Source organism: Epinephelus lanceolatus, chromosome 2, assembly GCF_041903045.1.
Source record: "Epinephelus lanceolatus isolate andai-2023 chromosome 2, ASM4190304v1, whole genome shotgun sequence".
Taxonomy (NCBI): Eukaryota; Metazoa; Chordata; class Actinopteri; order Perciformes; family Serranidae; genus Epinephelus; species Epinephelus lanceolatus.
Genome location: NC_135735.1, coordinates 26,067,374 through 26,083,770, shown reverse-complemented (window position 1 = coordinate 26,083,770; position 16,397 = coordinate 26,067,374). Strand labels below are relative to the sequence as shown.

Below are 16,397 nucleotides of genomic sequence, written 5' to 3'. Positions count from 1 at the left end.
GCCCAGATACTTACTGGGTGTAAATCTACTGTTCCACACTACAGTATATGCAAATCCTGCTTTATGATGCCCTGCACCTGTACTTTGCCAATCTTTTGTTCTATAAAAGACTACTCTGTACCCATCTCCAAGCTACATGTGTACATTTGGTTAAACCTACACTTTTTAGACAGATTAGCTGTCCTCTTTCTTGCTGTCATTTTAATTCAAGCAGATCAGCAGTATATTTTCCTCTCTTCTGATGAGATGGAAGCAGGCTCCTAATATTTTCTTCAACTCCATCTCAGCTGTGAAATCTGCACTACAGTTCTCTGGTCAAGATTGACGCACACATTAGGTCAATGATGAATTCAGTAATATCTCCAATATGTAAGCTATTAAGATACTAAAATGTCATTACTCTTTGGATAATATAATGCAACATACAGCGTATGCCTCACTTATTTTGAATCATGCATGAGGGGCTAAAGGTGACAATACAGAATAACCTGGTATTGCAGTAAAGCCTCAACAGAGACACAAATCCATTTTATTCCATAATTTAACTCTTACATATGAGCTGCAACCGCAATAAATGTCACACCAAATATGGCTGTGTTATATAGGCTATGAATAATGAGGATTATTTATTATTCTCACTGCCAGAATTTGCTTTTCTTTATCTAGGGTAAAATGGGACAAATAAGATTTTACATCTTGGGCTATTTACATATTAGCAGCCAGTCACCAAACATTTTATTGCATTGTAAGCACAAATGTTCTTTACATGAAACAATAATTTTTATTGGTCTGAGGTAACTAGGATGGGCAGAGCAAAGATTAAAACATCCATTGGTCCCAGAATTTCCAAGAGAAGCCGTGTGGCATGTTAAATTTCACATTTTGGTGATAAGAAAGCTGCAGCTAACATAAGGGTATAACAACAAAAATGGCTGTATGATGTTGCATTTTATTAAATGTTTGACTTATAATTAAAATATTATCACAATACACTTAACTTTTTATGGGATAAGGGTTTTGAGTGAGTACTTAATGCATTTAGGTAAAATGGGAAAATCAAAATTAAGCTCAAATGGGATGGGGTTTTTTTTAAAGTGAAACCAGCATGCTTTTAGGCTATTCTGTGCCATAAATCATAAGTTATGATACTATGTGATTTTTCTTTTGTTTTTTGTCACCTGAAAAATATTTAAGATGATGCTGTGAGACCATGGCAGAAAAATCTTTTTTAATGAATAGCCACAGATTGCATTAATAATTTAATGAATTAATGACTGTACTGATAAACTGATTCAACCATTAAAAATTGAAACAAACACAACTCTCTCATTTTACCAGAACATGTTATTGTAGTGAGGTAGATGTCCTTGATGTGTTTAAGGGTCCAACGTTTCTAAATTATTTTACTTAGCAACATATTTCCTTGGTAGAAAAATAGCAGAGAGCTTGATTAAGCTCTAAAAGTAACACTCAGAGTAGTCCTCAGAGTTTTAGGTGGTTTTCTTGGTAATCTGCCACAAAGTGTCACACATATTACCTGACTTCACTCTACATATCTGTTGTCACAGATTGAAAACTCATATGTTTAGACTACACCTTAGCCCATTAAAAACAACTCTATCTCCATCTCTTGCTGTCTGTGGATGTAGCATTTTAAGCAAGTCATACTGGTCATCATATTTGATGAAGATGATGTAGCCTGCTTGCATGATTCTTGCAATTTTGGGGTTAGATACATGTGATGTAATAATGTAAGCTTTCTGACATATCTGCCTGTCATTCTCTGTATCACATTACCTTCTGATTATTAGTATGAGTACACTGGATTAAAACGTCATTTGTATGACAATAATTTGTGCAGTTAAGCACTCTTGGTGTTCATGTACTGGGGTTTCATGAAGGGTTTTCCACACGTCTGACCTATATCCGCTAGTGGGCGCTGTGGTATTTGGAATGGAGGATTAAGGAAGGTGCAAAACAATGATGCAAGGATTTATATTATAATCCGTATACAGACGTACATTCTCACAATGACACTGAGCTTCTCGTGCTCGTTTGTCAACACGAAACAGTTTGAGGAGAGAGTGTCCACTCGACATTGCGTATTTTTATCAACACGGTCTGCTTTGAAAAGTAAAAGGGATTAAGTCGAGCTGTCGCAAAGTGTCGTAAACGGCTGACGGCTAGCTGCGATGTGGCGCCCCCGCGTGGCGACGAGGCCAACGGCTGTGTTGAATCTGTAGCCAGCGAACGGACGACCTGCTGGGTAAACAAGAGTGGATGCTTCGAGCGGCAGGAATGGCAACTTCGTCGAGGGCTAATAGTGAGACATTTCTATCTTGTCAAACAGAAACACAGTAGAGAGGTCGTGCTACCTTTTAAGATTCGACAGGCGTCCGTTGCGAGTCAAAATGGCTGAGTATAATCGGGTATTTGCTGAGTGAAGTGGAACTAGCCTTTACGTTAGCTTAGCTCGTAGCCGTCCAGGGCCCATTGCCTTCGATTTTGCTGCTCGGCTCAGCTCGGGACTGTGTTGTCAGTTTCACAATCCCAGCCACTAACGTCCTCGGATCGCGATTTCTATGTAGGCCTGTCTAGTTGCAGTCAGGGTTAACATTCAGATAAATGCTCGTTTTCAGCGCTTGTCATTATTCCCCACAGGATTTAACCTCCCATGTTACTAAAAGGACGGTGACACAATTTGGAAAAAGGACTTAGACCCAGGTACGTGTTGTCTTTGTTGTCTTCTGTCTGGAGTAACTATGTGTCAAGCTAGGTGGCTAGCTGTCCACTTTGGTTTCTCTCGATTCGTTTTCATAATAAATCTCAACATAAGTTACTTAAATTGGATATTTTAAGTGCTTCTACATAACTACGAGTTTATGTGGCCCTAGTCCCTCCAGCAGCGTATGTGGGATACAGACAGACAGCAGCCGAGCTCATTGTAGGCGAATTGTTCAGCGTTGTAGAAACTATGCTTACCCTCACGTTCAGGCTCGATGCTGTGAAGCTAAATAAGTCTATGTGGCTGTGTTTTTTTCGATAGCCTAGCCAGGGTGATTGGTAGTCGTTTCACAGACAGAAAGCACAGTGAGAATCGTTAGCAGCAGCTCAGCAGTCCTGTCTCAGTCGTACATCTTGAATTGGTTTACTGTTGCCATTTCTGTTACACCACACATCTTCTGATCTAAGCAACTGCGACTGCTTCACTTGGTGGTATCTGCAGTATCTGTTACTCATGTTATTTGGCCCTCTGTATGAGGAATGTGTATTATTCAGCCTTGATGCATGGGGATTTTTTCTATCAGGGCTGTCCTCTGAGGCCCCTGAATTCATGCATGTCATTGCGCAGCTTTCTCTGTGGCATCTGAAGGACTCTCACTTATCAGTGAGTAGTATATAAAAGCAGATGTGACTTGGGTTTAGCAACATCAGCCCTCTTTCATAAAAGTTGCAGCTTCAGGCCAGCGTGTTGTCAGGACAACCAGCATGTTAGTATGAGTTGTGAATATATAATGAGATGACATTGCTATGTGCGTTTTCAGTCTTTAAGTATTTTATGCAGTACTAAACAGGGGAACATCACATACACCTTTACAATTAATGCAGTCTAATACAAATACCCTGCAGCAAACACGACCAAGAATGTTGATGTGTTGCATTTTCTTTCTGAGACTGAGCCAGAGAGAGGGAGTGAACTCTCAAAGTTTTGTAGCTGTGTCTACATGAGTCTTAAATTTGCTAATGACCCACATTGGAATAAAAATATCTTACAGTGTCTTAAATACAGTAGTTGGATGTTTATATGTTGACCACGTTTGTCAGACTTTGTGTATAAGAATTTTGATTTAGATTAAATTACATAAAGATGCTGACAGATGCAAGACATCCACATTTGATGTAGTCTCAGCGAACAATGTGGATGGTACAAGCAAAGCATTGCTTTTTATTTTCTTGAGTTGTGTTACATCACTTGTGCTTCCAGATGGCCACATAGACAGGGTCAGTACAATATGTTCCTAAATCACTTGCTGAAATAGTAGCTCCATGATTTTGTTTTCTGATTACATCATATCAAGAAGTGTGGTTGTCTTGTTGCTGTGGGCGATATCACCACGTGCATATAGTGCACAAGCCTGCAGTTTTCTTCACACAGTCCCTAACATTTTTAAAACGCAGTTCATTCACGGACATCACTGCAGATATGCAACACCATTTGTGAGTGTGTGTAGAGATAGCCCTACATATTTTGATCACTGCCAGTAAGAGCGATCAAATATTATGTTTCTGCTTTGGATTTTTTAAAATCATATATGTATATATATATAGTCTTCTCAACCACTTGAACCCTGTTTGTGTTTTTGATTAAAATACAAAACTAGGATCTGATTCACTGGATCAGTATCGAGGCAGTAATAGATTAGTATTAGCTATGTTGCCTGATCTATTACAGATCCCTGGTGTATTATACACCTTGGCAATCCGGGCACTCCACATATTAAACATGAAAAAACAAGCATTTCACTCTATTAAAACAGTGGAATTGTTTTCTACACACTAATATCGCAAAATCTTGCTTATGATAACAATGGCATCACACTTTGGGGGATCAGTATTAGATAAGTGATACATTGCAAGAAAGTGCTTTACAACAGGATATCTGTGTAACTGAAGAGGACTACAGACCAGTAAACTATCACAGTTTTCTTAGACGCAGCAATCAGTAATATACAGAATGTATTCATTGTATTAAAAGAGCTTTTCAGGTTTATTGACACTTAGGGCTACTGGGAATACTGTTCCCCAGTATTGTGATCTTTGTCAGTGCTAACACCACTGTTGGCTGGCAGAGGGTGAGACATGTGCTCATCTGAAAATATGCATAAAGCTCAGCAGAGGCACAGACTTTTGTTGTATTTACGAAGTAGCCTACATTTCAGCAACGCTGGAATGTGGCATTGCTCTGGGAGACCTTACACTGCTGTGAAAATTCTCCCATTGTAACATGCCTAAAGAGTCCCTTCCTCCTGGTGCACATAAATATAGATATAACTGTCCCAAAACTCATGACATAAACATGAGAATCAGTTTCATGGTGGACATCCCCTTTATTAAAATCCCATCTTTATTTAGTGTGATTGATGCGTTGCCAAGAATCAACAATAAAGCAAGCACGTCAGTATTGACTCACAGCCATGACTTTTGACTCAGCCTCTGGGTATTTATTTTCTACCTTTAATCGGCAGCTTTGGGTCACACTGTCTTTATTTGTACCAAAAAACAGAAAGACTGTTAGTGAATGAACGCATTGCCCCATGTTGAACACCATGAATACACGACAACACACTGTTGTTGTCATTAGGAAAATTATGTTTTTAGACCCGTGACATGCAAGAAAATAATATGAAAGAAAATTTTAGTTAAAAGCAAGTCTGATATGCTCTGCTGTAGGCTGTTTTTTAAACGGCTGATGTTGAACAATTCAGCAGCATAAAGAGAACTATGATCATCACATTATCTGCATCATAGGAAAAAATATAATTATAATGATCTGGATGAAAATTTAATAATTGTAATTTTATTTATTTTATTATTTATCATTATTAATGTATTGTATCTATGCTCCTTACATTCTTTTTTATATTTCTTTCGTAGCTTTTGCAGTTGCTTATCTCTGTATTTATTTATTTATTTATTTTCAGATTCCCCTGTCACCTAATTTTACTTGTAATTGGTAGGGATAGGTATTATCATTTATAGTCATTTAAAAATGTTGTCTTTTCTTAAAGGTATACTATGCAGATTTGTCCACTGTTTGTAAACATGCTTGCCAGCGAAAGTGAAAGTAAAAGCCAACCTCAGATTCACTCTTGTTTGTATTTTGCCTCACTATATTTATGTTTTTCGGAGCTGTGTCTCTTGGATGCCTGCTGCTTATGGTCTGGCTCACGGTCGCTACCTTTTTATAGAGGCCCGACATCACTTGAGTGCTGTGGGGGTACACGCCCATAAAAACCACAAACACAAAAAACAAGAGGAAGATAGAAAAGTACTGGCAGAGGGCAGAGTCTCTGCAGAAAAATAGTGGATCATAAGTGATAATTTAGAGGGCTTACTCTTGCATGAGTCCAAACATTGTTTTATGGGGAAATCCTGCATACTATATGTTAAAAAAAAAATTGTCAAACAAGTTTTATCTCCAATTTAGCAGAGACTGAGATAGTTACATTTAGTAATGGTCATTTAACTGTTGTCCATGATGATTTGATGTATAGAGTCCATAATTTTAATATTTATTCATAATTGTAACATACTGAAGCAGCTAACTAGCTTTGTCCTCTGATCAAACAAATTTGGTCTGATTATTTAACATATGGAGTCAAAGTTGATCTCGACAAGCTGCCTGTTTTATCACTGATATCTGAATTGGTCATTGGTAACGTTATTTATTTACCTAACAGTTAATTTCAGCATTGCATTTCATGGATGAATGAGAACACAGAAAACTTTTAGCGCATTGATCAGACTTATATTTAGATGTGATGTTTTGAAACTGGTCTTGATTTTCCAGAGCTGTTGAAAGACCTTAATCTTGTCACTGACATAATGATCTTTCATTTCATATTCACGCAGTGCAGTGACTTGTGCAACTGTAATGCTTTTCCCTTCTTCTTCTGTTTCAGATTTTGTGAGATGCAACGGATAGACGCCTAGGAACTGATGCGAGTGCATTTGCTGTTTGCCCTTTGAGGACGGACCTGCCACCATGAAGAGTGAGGTGCCATCTGAGGCCCCCAGCAGACAGGAGCATCTGAAGGAGCCACTGGTGAACCCAGAGCCCATGGAGGCAGCCAAGAGCTTCCCTAACAACATGGAGGTGATTGGAAAGAGCGAATTTGAAACCCTGTGTGAGTCCAGGCATCGGACCCTGAGGGACACAGGGACACACAGAGACTCAGAACGGACCCTTCCTGGGCGCAGAAAAAGAAAAGGCCAACAGGCAGGGCCGTCAGACTGCTCGCTGAAGGAGGGCCACATTAGTGAGAGTTCACTGGCCACTCAGCGTGCCCGGGTAGAACTTTTACAGCACCCCAGTGAGGATGAACATAATCACGAGTCCTCTTTTAGTGACTGTGCTTCCTCCCCTTCCTCTAGCCTGCGATTTGGGGACTCGGACACTCTTAGCTCAGAGGAGGAGGGGGAAGCTGGAGCAACAGGGGGCCAACACAAGGCTCCTGCCCTGACAACAGGAGGAGCCGCCGGAGTCGGCCTGCGCCCTGTTCTGGGTCGAACTCGGGGGAATCGCTCTCATAAGTGGGTGCGGTCTGAGGCTGAGCCAGTGCTGCTGAAGCGGCCGTGTCTGAGCAGCCGGCGGCCTCTTCATAGGAAACGCTTTGTGAAAACAGCTCCTGGAGGGGGTCAGCGGACACAGAAGCAAAAGGAGCGACTACTACTGCAGAGGAAGAAACGTGAAGTGATTGCACGTAGGAAGTATGCTCTACTTCATAGCACCAGTAGTTCCAGCGAGGAGCTGAGCAGTGACTCTTCCTCCCCCTCTTCTACCGAAGCCGAAGATGAGCTGTATGTAGATGTTAGCAGCACCAGCAGCCAGCCCAACAGTGCGACTGTAGCCACAGGTAATTACAGACCACCGCTCCATTACAGTTGTATTGTAATATCTTTATTGTATCTAACATATCTTGCTTTGCAGCATACGTTATGTTTGCGTAGGCTATATCATATGGTCCAAAGCAGCAGGGAATACATACATAGATATTACTGCGTGATTGCAGTGTGATCAGCATAACACAGTGGACCACAGAGGGTAGTCAGGATCAGTCATTATGTGTTTGTATTTTTAGGGGTGTCAAAGTTTGTGTTAGAATAGTTAAATATTTTATATATCTTTCTTATGGTAAACTGTAAAAGAAAGTTTAGATGGCTTATACAGTATTTTAGGGCCTTATTAAACTGTTGCTACACAGCATGGGGTTAGTAAATATCAACAGGCAGAATAATACACCACAGTGTTGACATATTCATTTCTTTTTTTGTGCTGTTTGTTAAAAAGATAGGCAAAGAGGGGTAACATCATAGTTGTAACACTATAATGGAAACTATGTCTCCTAAAGCTCACAGGCACTAGGATCTCTAACACTGCAGAAAAAAGCACAATCCAGCATGAATTAACATTTTAATTGAAGTACAATGATGCACTGTGAATTAATATGCACTGAAAAGCAGAACAGAAAAACAGAAACGTCTGGTGCCAGAGAACGGCTAGTCAACATGTTGTGCAACCTGCAATAGGAGCTGGACTGAGGTTTTTAATCACAAAACAGTTGTTAGTGTTGTACTTCTTTAAATAACCTTAATTGGCAAACATTGTCATTTATCAAAATTTTAAATGTACAGTTCCCTTCACTGCACAATCAGAATAAGTATTTTTTGTAACAGGAGTGTGATAATGTTAAGTGATCTCGCTAAAGCCGCTTTTCCACTGGACAAAATACCCACTAATACCTTTTGTCTTCAGTGGGAAAGGTCACAATTGGCATTCACTCCCAGGACAAATGACTCTGCAGTAGTCACAGTTATTTATCAGCTCTGATCGGCTTTGATTGGCTCCAGTCAGTGGAGATAGAAATATGACACTCAGGTGGACACTAATTTCTGGCCCTTTTCAGACACAATGCAATGACACAAATTCTGACCATCTCCTTCCAAGCAGTGCTCAAACATCATTCCAAATTAGTTGACACTGAGTTTGAAAGAAAGACTGCATAGAAACAGATATACACCAATCAGCCACAACTTTAAAACCACTGACAGGTGAAGTGAATAACATTGATCATCTGAGAAATATTGTGTTCTGGCATACATGTGGAAGCCACTTGACATGCTCCAGCCACCCAAACACTGTGACAGACCAAGTACACCCCCTCATGGCACTGCCATCATGAGGGACCTGACAAAGACCTTAAGGTGTCGACTAGCCGCAAACTGGCACCGGCATGTCCCATGAATGCTTGATCAGGTTGGGATCTAGGGAATTTGGGGGTCAGGTTGACACCTTGAGCTCTTTTTCACATTCCTCGGCCCATTTCCATGCAGTTTTTGCAGTTTGGCACAACACATTGTCCTGTCATTAGGGAGTGCTATTGCAATGAGGGGGTTAGGGGCTTGGACTTTCACGGTGTTTGGGTGGGTGGAGCGTGTCAAGTGGCATCCACATGAATGCCAGGAGCCATGATTTCCCAGCAGAACATTGTTTGGTAACTAGATGATCAATGTCACTCCCTTCACCTGTCAGTGGTTTTAATGTAGTGGTTGATCATTTAAAAAAGAAGTAACCATTGTAACACTTTCACTGACCTCCATGCTGCTTTCTTATGTTTAGTTACCTGTTTTCTGGCACATTTGTGACATCAAATGTGATAAAAACAACAAACAGAAAGGCATACTCGTCTACTGCAGAGCTGTGAACACTATGTTCTATTGGCAATGGGAAAGGAGTGTATCACCTGTTTTTAGCAGGTTTTCCCACAGTAAAAAAGACGCATATACAGACAGATTTTTGAGGGGGAAAAAGGTATTAATGACTATTTACTGCAACAGGATCAAGAATTTACAGGTTTTCATTCTGGGCCAGGTGATTTCATTCTGGCTCTCAACCAAAGAAGGGGAAGTAAAGGAAGACTCACCTTGCGTAGTGTTTGATTGTGGTGACAACATGCTTACAAACAGCTGTTCCCCTGCACATGGATGCATATTACTGTTGTAGTGTCCCACTTTCACATAAACAAACAAGGTGAAAAGTGTAAGAAATTGTACTAAAGCTTTTGGCTCTCACGATAAATGTAGCAACATACATAAGACTATGGTCTTTGTAATGGCTTTGGCACAACTGATAAAGGAATAGCTACTCCCCTCTCTGCTTTTCATGGCCCCACACCTGGCAGGCAGTAATGAAAACTGCAGTCCTCTGTACCTGTTGGAACAACAGGTTTATACAGCTCCTAAATCTAAACCATAGCTTTCTGCGCTTGTTCTCACTATCGTCTGTGCACCTGAAAGGCACATGCTATTTTCTGATCTTAAATTTTTCAGCATTTACAACAGGAGTCAGTTTATCTTTAAAAAAAAAAAAACACCTGTACCTTGCTTCATTCTTTTCCTTGTGTAGCCATTTAGCCTCAGCACATTCTGGCTGCTGTGGCCCTAGGGGAGAATGGAAAGTTAGTTGTTGTGCCTCCATGGTGGGAGGCAGGTGGGAGAAAACTCAGTCACTGTATAGTGACTGGCTTTGCATGGAAACAGCAGGTCTCTCAGGGAAAACAAGGCATTTGTTTACAGCATGGGAAGCATGGAGGCAAGTGATGAAACCTGCCTTTGTAAATGTCCAGAGTTGGAGCAGGTGCGTGATGTAGACAAAGAACAGTTTATTCCCACCTCTAAACTGAACAACAGAAGATATTAAATGTGAATAAACAATATCTCAGCCAAGTCCACCTTAAATGCAGGTCCCATCTGGATTGTTGTCATTTTAGATACAATAAAAATCTACAAATTCCTTTATGCACACATCTGATGATTGGTTACACTGAATTGTTATCATCATCAGCAGTTTCAAAGGATGATTGTTCAGCCTCAAGCATATTGCATGTACTCTTACTGCCAACTGATCAAGTGGCTGCTTGACTTAAGAAAATCATCACTTGGGATTTGACATGTTTGTTCCAGGGTTTGTTATATACTGTAGTCGTGTCAGGTATAGTGTTAGGAGAAGGAGGTTTTTTTGTACCTAACTATCATGCACAGGTTGGTTACAACTCCCTGCAAGTTGTAAGTAAAGTGTTGGGTGTTGTTGTTTGTGTCACCTCATGAAGGCTTCACCAGAGTGCCAGGCAGCTAGTCTTGCAGAGGGTGCTAAGCAGCAGTTCTCAGGAGACATTAGGAATAGAAATCACACTGGGGAGTTTATGGCACTTAGAGATGTGCATGAAAACTCAGTAAACACACGAGAAATGTAGCAGTGCCCTTAAATATTTTTGCCTCTTAAAACTGTTAACCAGCGTTCATAGTCTGTGCATTAGATTTTCAGCCATTGATCAAATTTCACAAAGTATTAAAGTACTAAAACCTCTATAATTTTCATATCCAGATCTAGAAATAAATGACTGTTTCTATGGTTTTGCTTGCAGCCAATCACTGCAGATGTTCTAAGATTTAATGCGCTGTGTGATCAGCCCACTACCACAGCAGCAGATGTACAACCCCTACAATCTGTTGTGTGGTGAAGTTGAGCATGGTGTATTTGATGGTGTTGGCAGTTCCATGTACGAGATGCCACCAAAACTTTCCTAAGTATGACTATATTTTGTAACCAGATGTCACATGATGGTCATTGAATGAAGTAGAAAAAAAAGTATCAAGGGGCGTCAGTAGCATAGTGGATAGTGCCGGCACCCCATGTACAGAGGCATCGCCTCGCTGCAGCAGCCGCGGGTTCGAATCCAGCTCACGGCCCTTTGCTGCATGTCAGTCCCCACTCTCTCTCTGTCTCCCCATTTCACTCTCTGTTGTGTCAATAAAGGCAAAAAGCCCATAAAAATAATCTTTAAAAAAGAAAAAAGAAAAGAAAAAAAGTATCGGAATCGATATCGCTTTAAAGGCACTCGTAATGGTACTGGTATTGTAATTTCTTGAACAATACCCAGCCCTTACATGCATTAGTTCGAAAACAATAAAGATGAAAACTGTCTGCCGTGAAAGGTTAACTTAAGATTTACATTGAAGTCTAAAGAATGTGGGAGAGAATTTATAACTTTGACTCATAGACCAGATGCATGAGTCAGCAACTCTCACTTACACTGAGAAATGGTGACAATAATTAGAAACAGGCATGAGACTGTTAGCTCTGATAAACTTATATTGTTTGCAAATATATGCTGTATATGATCTTCATCACTGGTGGGGACTAAAATAATGTATGTATACCTGGGCTGAAAGCCTTAAAATAAACCTGTAGATAAAGCTGTGTGTTCAGTTATAAAAGAAAAGACAACACACTGTGCTTAAGAAGCGAATGCCCCTATTGGCCTCCCATGGTCTTGGCAGCAGCTCCATTAAAAAATATATTAATTAGTCTCAAATTAGTTTGCTGTCACTTAGACTTGTTTTAACAGTGGTGCTCCTTGTGTGAGATGTGGGCAGCATTAATACGCATGCAGGATCTCTCGAGATAAAGTATTGACAGGGATCTCCATTAATTGCATGTGGTTAGTTTAATTTGGAAATATAGATAACATCTATCTGATTTGAAAATATGAATACTGTTTAAAAGAATAGCTGTAGTAATTATAGGGCGGCACGGTGGTGTGGTGGTTAGCACTGTCGCCTCACAGCAAGAGGGTTGCCGGTTCAATCCCGGCTGTGTGGAGTTTGCATGTTCTCCCCGTGTCAGCGTGGGTTCTCTCCAGGCACTCCGGCTTCCTTCCACAGTCCAAAGACATGCACATTGGGGACTAGGTTAATTGGTGACTCTAAATTGTCCATAGGTGTGAATGTGAGTGTGAATGGTTGTTTGTCTCTATGTGTCAGCCCTGCGATAGTCTGGCGGCCTGTCCAGGGTGTACCCTGCCTCTCGCCCGATGTCAGCTGGGATAGGCTTCAGCCCCCCCCCGCGACCCCCAAGAGGATGAAGCGGTTAGAAGATGAATGAATTATAGCATATTGCTGTGAATCATAATATTGAAATTAATGTTTTAAAAAAAGTGTCAGTGCAATGAAGAGTAGTCAGGCTACACGTTAAAATTTTCTGTTTATTTTATTGTAGTTATTGTAGTTTCTTTGCCTTTGTCAGATTTATGGTGTATATCAGTACTATACTAAATTCAACTGGTGTGCTCAGGTGCCCTCGATGAGGATGTGGTGGTGATTGAGGCAACTCCAGCTCCAGCTCCTGCTGTCCCTGCAAGTGAGGAGATCAACGTCACTTCAACTGACAGTGAAGTGGAGATCGTCACAGTCGGGGATGGTTTCAGGTAGGCGCAGCAGCTTTTTCAGCAGGCATTGACATAATGTGCCTAAATAAAAAAATGTAAAAAATTTTTCCCCCTCTTTGTTTTGTTAACCAGTAGACTAAATGTCAGCTATGTGGCCTTGATAACCTTAGGATATGGGACTCTCTATACATACTGACAACATAGTATCTGTCTTTTTTTTGTTGGTTTGATCTCAAGGCCAGCAGGATGGTTTGAAAATTAATCCTAGTAAAACTTTTAGCAAGATATACAGTACGTCAGCAGACAAGATAAACATGTTTGAGTACATTTATGAGCTCTAAGTGTGGACATGCAAGCCAACCTTAATAACAAGAGAACAAGTCAAGTATTTATAACAACTTTATAGCACGTCTATGGAACAGTGTACAAAATGTTTTGTGATTGTGTGGTAAACAAGTTGTACGCAAATGAAGAGAGACTATCCTGCTCAACAATCGACCAAGCACAGGATTTTTCCTACTGTGGGGAGCATCTACAGACTAAAAAGGTTTAGGACCTAATATTGAACCCTGGGGTACACCACAGTCAGTTCCCCCAATGTAGTTTTGGGTTTCAGTAGGCCTAAAGGACTATAAATTAATCTTAAGCTAGATAGAAAAGTTTCAGAATTGTTATTGTTTGTCAGAAATTTTCAGTGCATTTTTCTCTTGTGAGTAATAAGGTCCGTTGGAGCCTGGGGCTGACAAACGTCTCAGTATCTTTTGCATGACTGATCATGTGGTTTTGTTCCCCTTTCTGTAGAACATGAAGAACCCCGTTTCCCTGTGCTGCTAAGCTTTACTGGTCATGCAGTTTATGTGTTGTTTACTCGGGTAGTCTTTTGTCTTTTGCTTTTTGAAAAACAAGTTGTCATGTTTTATTAAGTTTGTGTAGTATTAAAATCTGCTTTTTATGGGGTTGTGTATGTGAACTTGGATGTTAGTCAATGGTATGACCACTCCCAACAGTTACTATAACTCATCCTATAACAGTTTCAGTGTATGGGATTAGTGTTTTCACAAGTCTCTCACACTTGTGATGGGCTCATGAACAAGCAACAAACGGAAGCAGTGAATGAAGCAATACTCTGGCAAACAAATGATTTTGGAAGAAATGGTGCATTTGGGTGTGCAGTGGAGAAGTGGATTGTGATGCAAGAGCGGTCAAAAGTTTGCATGGAGGGGTGTTGGTGGCTAAGTGGATAGAGCAGGCGCCCCGTGTACAAGGCTGTTGCCGCAGCGGCCCATATACGACTCCAGCCTGTGGCCCTTTGCTGCATGCCATTCCCTCCCTCTCTCCCCCCTTCACGCTTAGCTTTCCTATCAATTGAAGGCAAAAATGCCCCCTCAATTTTTTTTTTTTTTTTAAATTCAAATATTGAAGTTAACATTGATTGTGAAATCTGAAGTCATCCACACCAGCAATGATAACTATAAGATAATGATGTGAGCACCCACAATGATAAACAATAATGTTTTGTGAAGAGTAACAATGCTCTGCACACTCCAGCTGTGACACCCTGTAAATTCAGATGGATTTCCATTGTCTGTCAGGGGTTCTATTATTCATCAAATTACTCTGCCTATACTCTGTGAATCTGGGGTTAAACCATACCACACCCACCTGTCACTCAGAAGTGGCCACACCCTTAACTATGTATAACTTTAGGCCCATAACAATAAAGGTGTGGGCTATTTAAACATTCACCCTAGTACAGCTGTCAGGAATGTTTAAATAAGCTTCAGAGACCAGAACTGTTTGTTTGTACCAGCTTGTCAACATTTAACATGGGCGTCTATGGGGATTGACTTGCTTTTTGAGGTAGCCTCACGTGGCCATTTAAGGAACTGCAGTTTTGGCACTTTGCATGGCTTCGTTTTTCAGCCCCAGAGGGTTCCGCTTGCTCGAAACAAGCATGAGATGGATTATCCTTTAAAGTAAAGGTTGTCAAAAAACGTCAACCATGATTTTTAATAGACACAGCAGTATGAGTTTTACACCAGTAATAACTAGGGATGGGCAACACAAGCAAAAACACTATTCGAAAATTGTGGCAAGTATTCGACAATTTTTTGAATAATCTCTCCCCCCCCCCGGCGGAACGGACTCCACGGAGGTCCGCGCGGACTCAACGCGGACCTCCGCAAGCCCTGTCATTTTTACAGGAAACTACAACGCAGAAGTGCGCTCGACTATGAAAGCCCGAATGACTGCGGACATTCCTCTCGGAGTAGTAGTCTCTGCATGTTTCTCCTGTTTGTAGAAGAGCATCTCACACTGCTGTAGCAATCCTAGACTGCCCTCGTGCGGTTAGGAGCTGAATTGCATGTCAAATAAAGGGGGGGGAATAAGACAGCGAATAGTAATAGTCGCATTAAAAAATTGATTTTTCAAAAATAAAACGACTATTCAAAAATCGAAAATCGTGACCCATCCCTAGTAATAACTATGCATGCACAAATAATTCTATGATACAAAAAGGTTGCTCACCGTGATATTTCTGACCACAAGCTCAGTACAGAGCTAATTTCCATCAGTCACTATCTGTGAGAAACTTTAAGGCCCAGACACACCAAACCGACCTCAAAGAACTAGTGGCAACAAAAGCCAACTCCTGAATCCCCTCATGTCACGCGTGTCTCAGCCAGAAAGTTACACATGAACACACCGCAAAGACGACAGCCGATGGCCAGCTAGCACAAGCATTCTGCGCCTGCCTGAGAGGAAATATCTCTCCCCACCAGCAGACAGCAGTAGTCTGTATTTGTCATTCAAAAGCAGAAACTGGAAGACCATTTTGGTGTTAGCTAGCAGGTTAGCACATTAAGAACACAACATGATGTTGAAAAGACGTGTGCCAGTGAACAATACCAGAAACCATCACAAAACATTTCTGTTATAGAGCTCAGTGGCTATAGAAAAATAATCATACATATGCAACAAGTTTGTTTTGATCTCACTCCCTCTTGACCTCTTGACTTCTGTTTTTTTTTACTTTCCTTACTTCCGTTTCTCTTCTCGTGAGCTCAGCTGAACTGCCAATCAGAGTTATTTCATTAACTGACAGGCGCCTTACCTGACGCCGAATTTAAATGCTGAATCGGCCAAAAGAAGGCAGAAGGAGCTGGCAAAGGGCAATTGTGTGGTGTCGACTAGGGCGACAAACACTCACTGACAGCCCAACACTGACCAACGGCCGACCATCAGCTTGGTGTGTCGGGGCCTTTAAAGAGATACCAGAAGAGACTGCACAGCCAACTTTATATCTTGGCAACCACAACATCGTATATTTTGCTTACACCTAACTGGTATGGTCCGTCTTTAAAGGTCTTTAAAAAGGATTTAAGAAAT

At 40.9% G+C, this 16,397-nt stretch overlaps 1 protein-coding gene across 5 annotated transcripts in view; it reads left to right on the top strand.

Annotated features, from left to right (window-relative positions):
* The first annotated feature begins 2,230 nt into the window (after positions 1-2,230).
* Positions 2,231-16,397, top strand: part of rnf111 (ring finger protein 111) — a 38,987-nt gene continuing 24,820 nt past the window's right edge. For 2 of the 5 annotated variants that reach the window (XM_078175741.1, XM_078175732.1), the window contains exons 1-3: positions 2,234-2,724; positions 6,684-7,637; positions 12,914-13,046. In XM_078175741.1, the coding sequence (XP_078031867.1) occupies positions 6,767-7,637; positions 12,914-13,046 (1,004 nt within the window). In that variant the 5' untranslated portion in view covers positions 2,234-2,724; positions 6,684-6,766. Of the gene's footprint in view, positions 2,725-6,683; positions 7,638-12,913; positions 13,047-16,397 lie in introns of all 5 variants that reach the window. The other 3 variants (XM_033622446.2, XM_078175733.1, XM_078175736.1) reach the window with 3 other exon arrangements.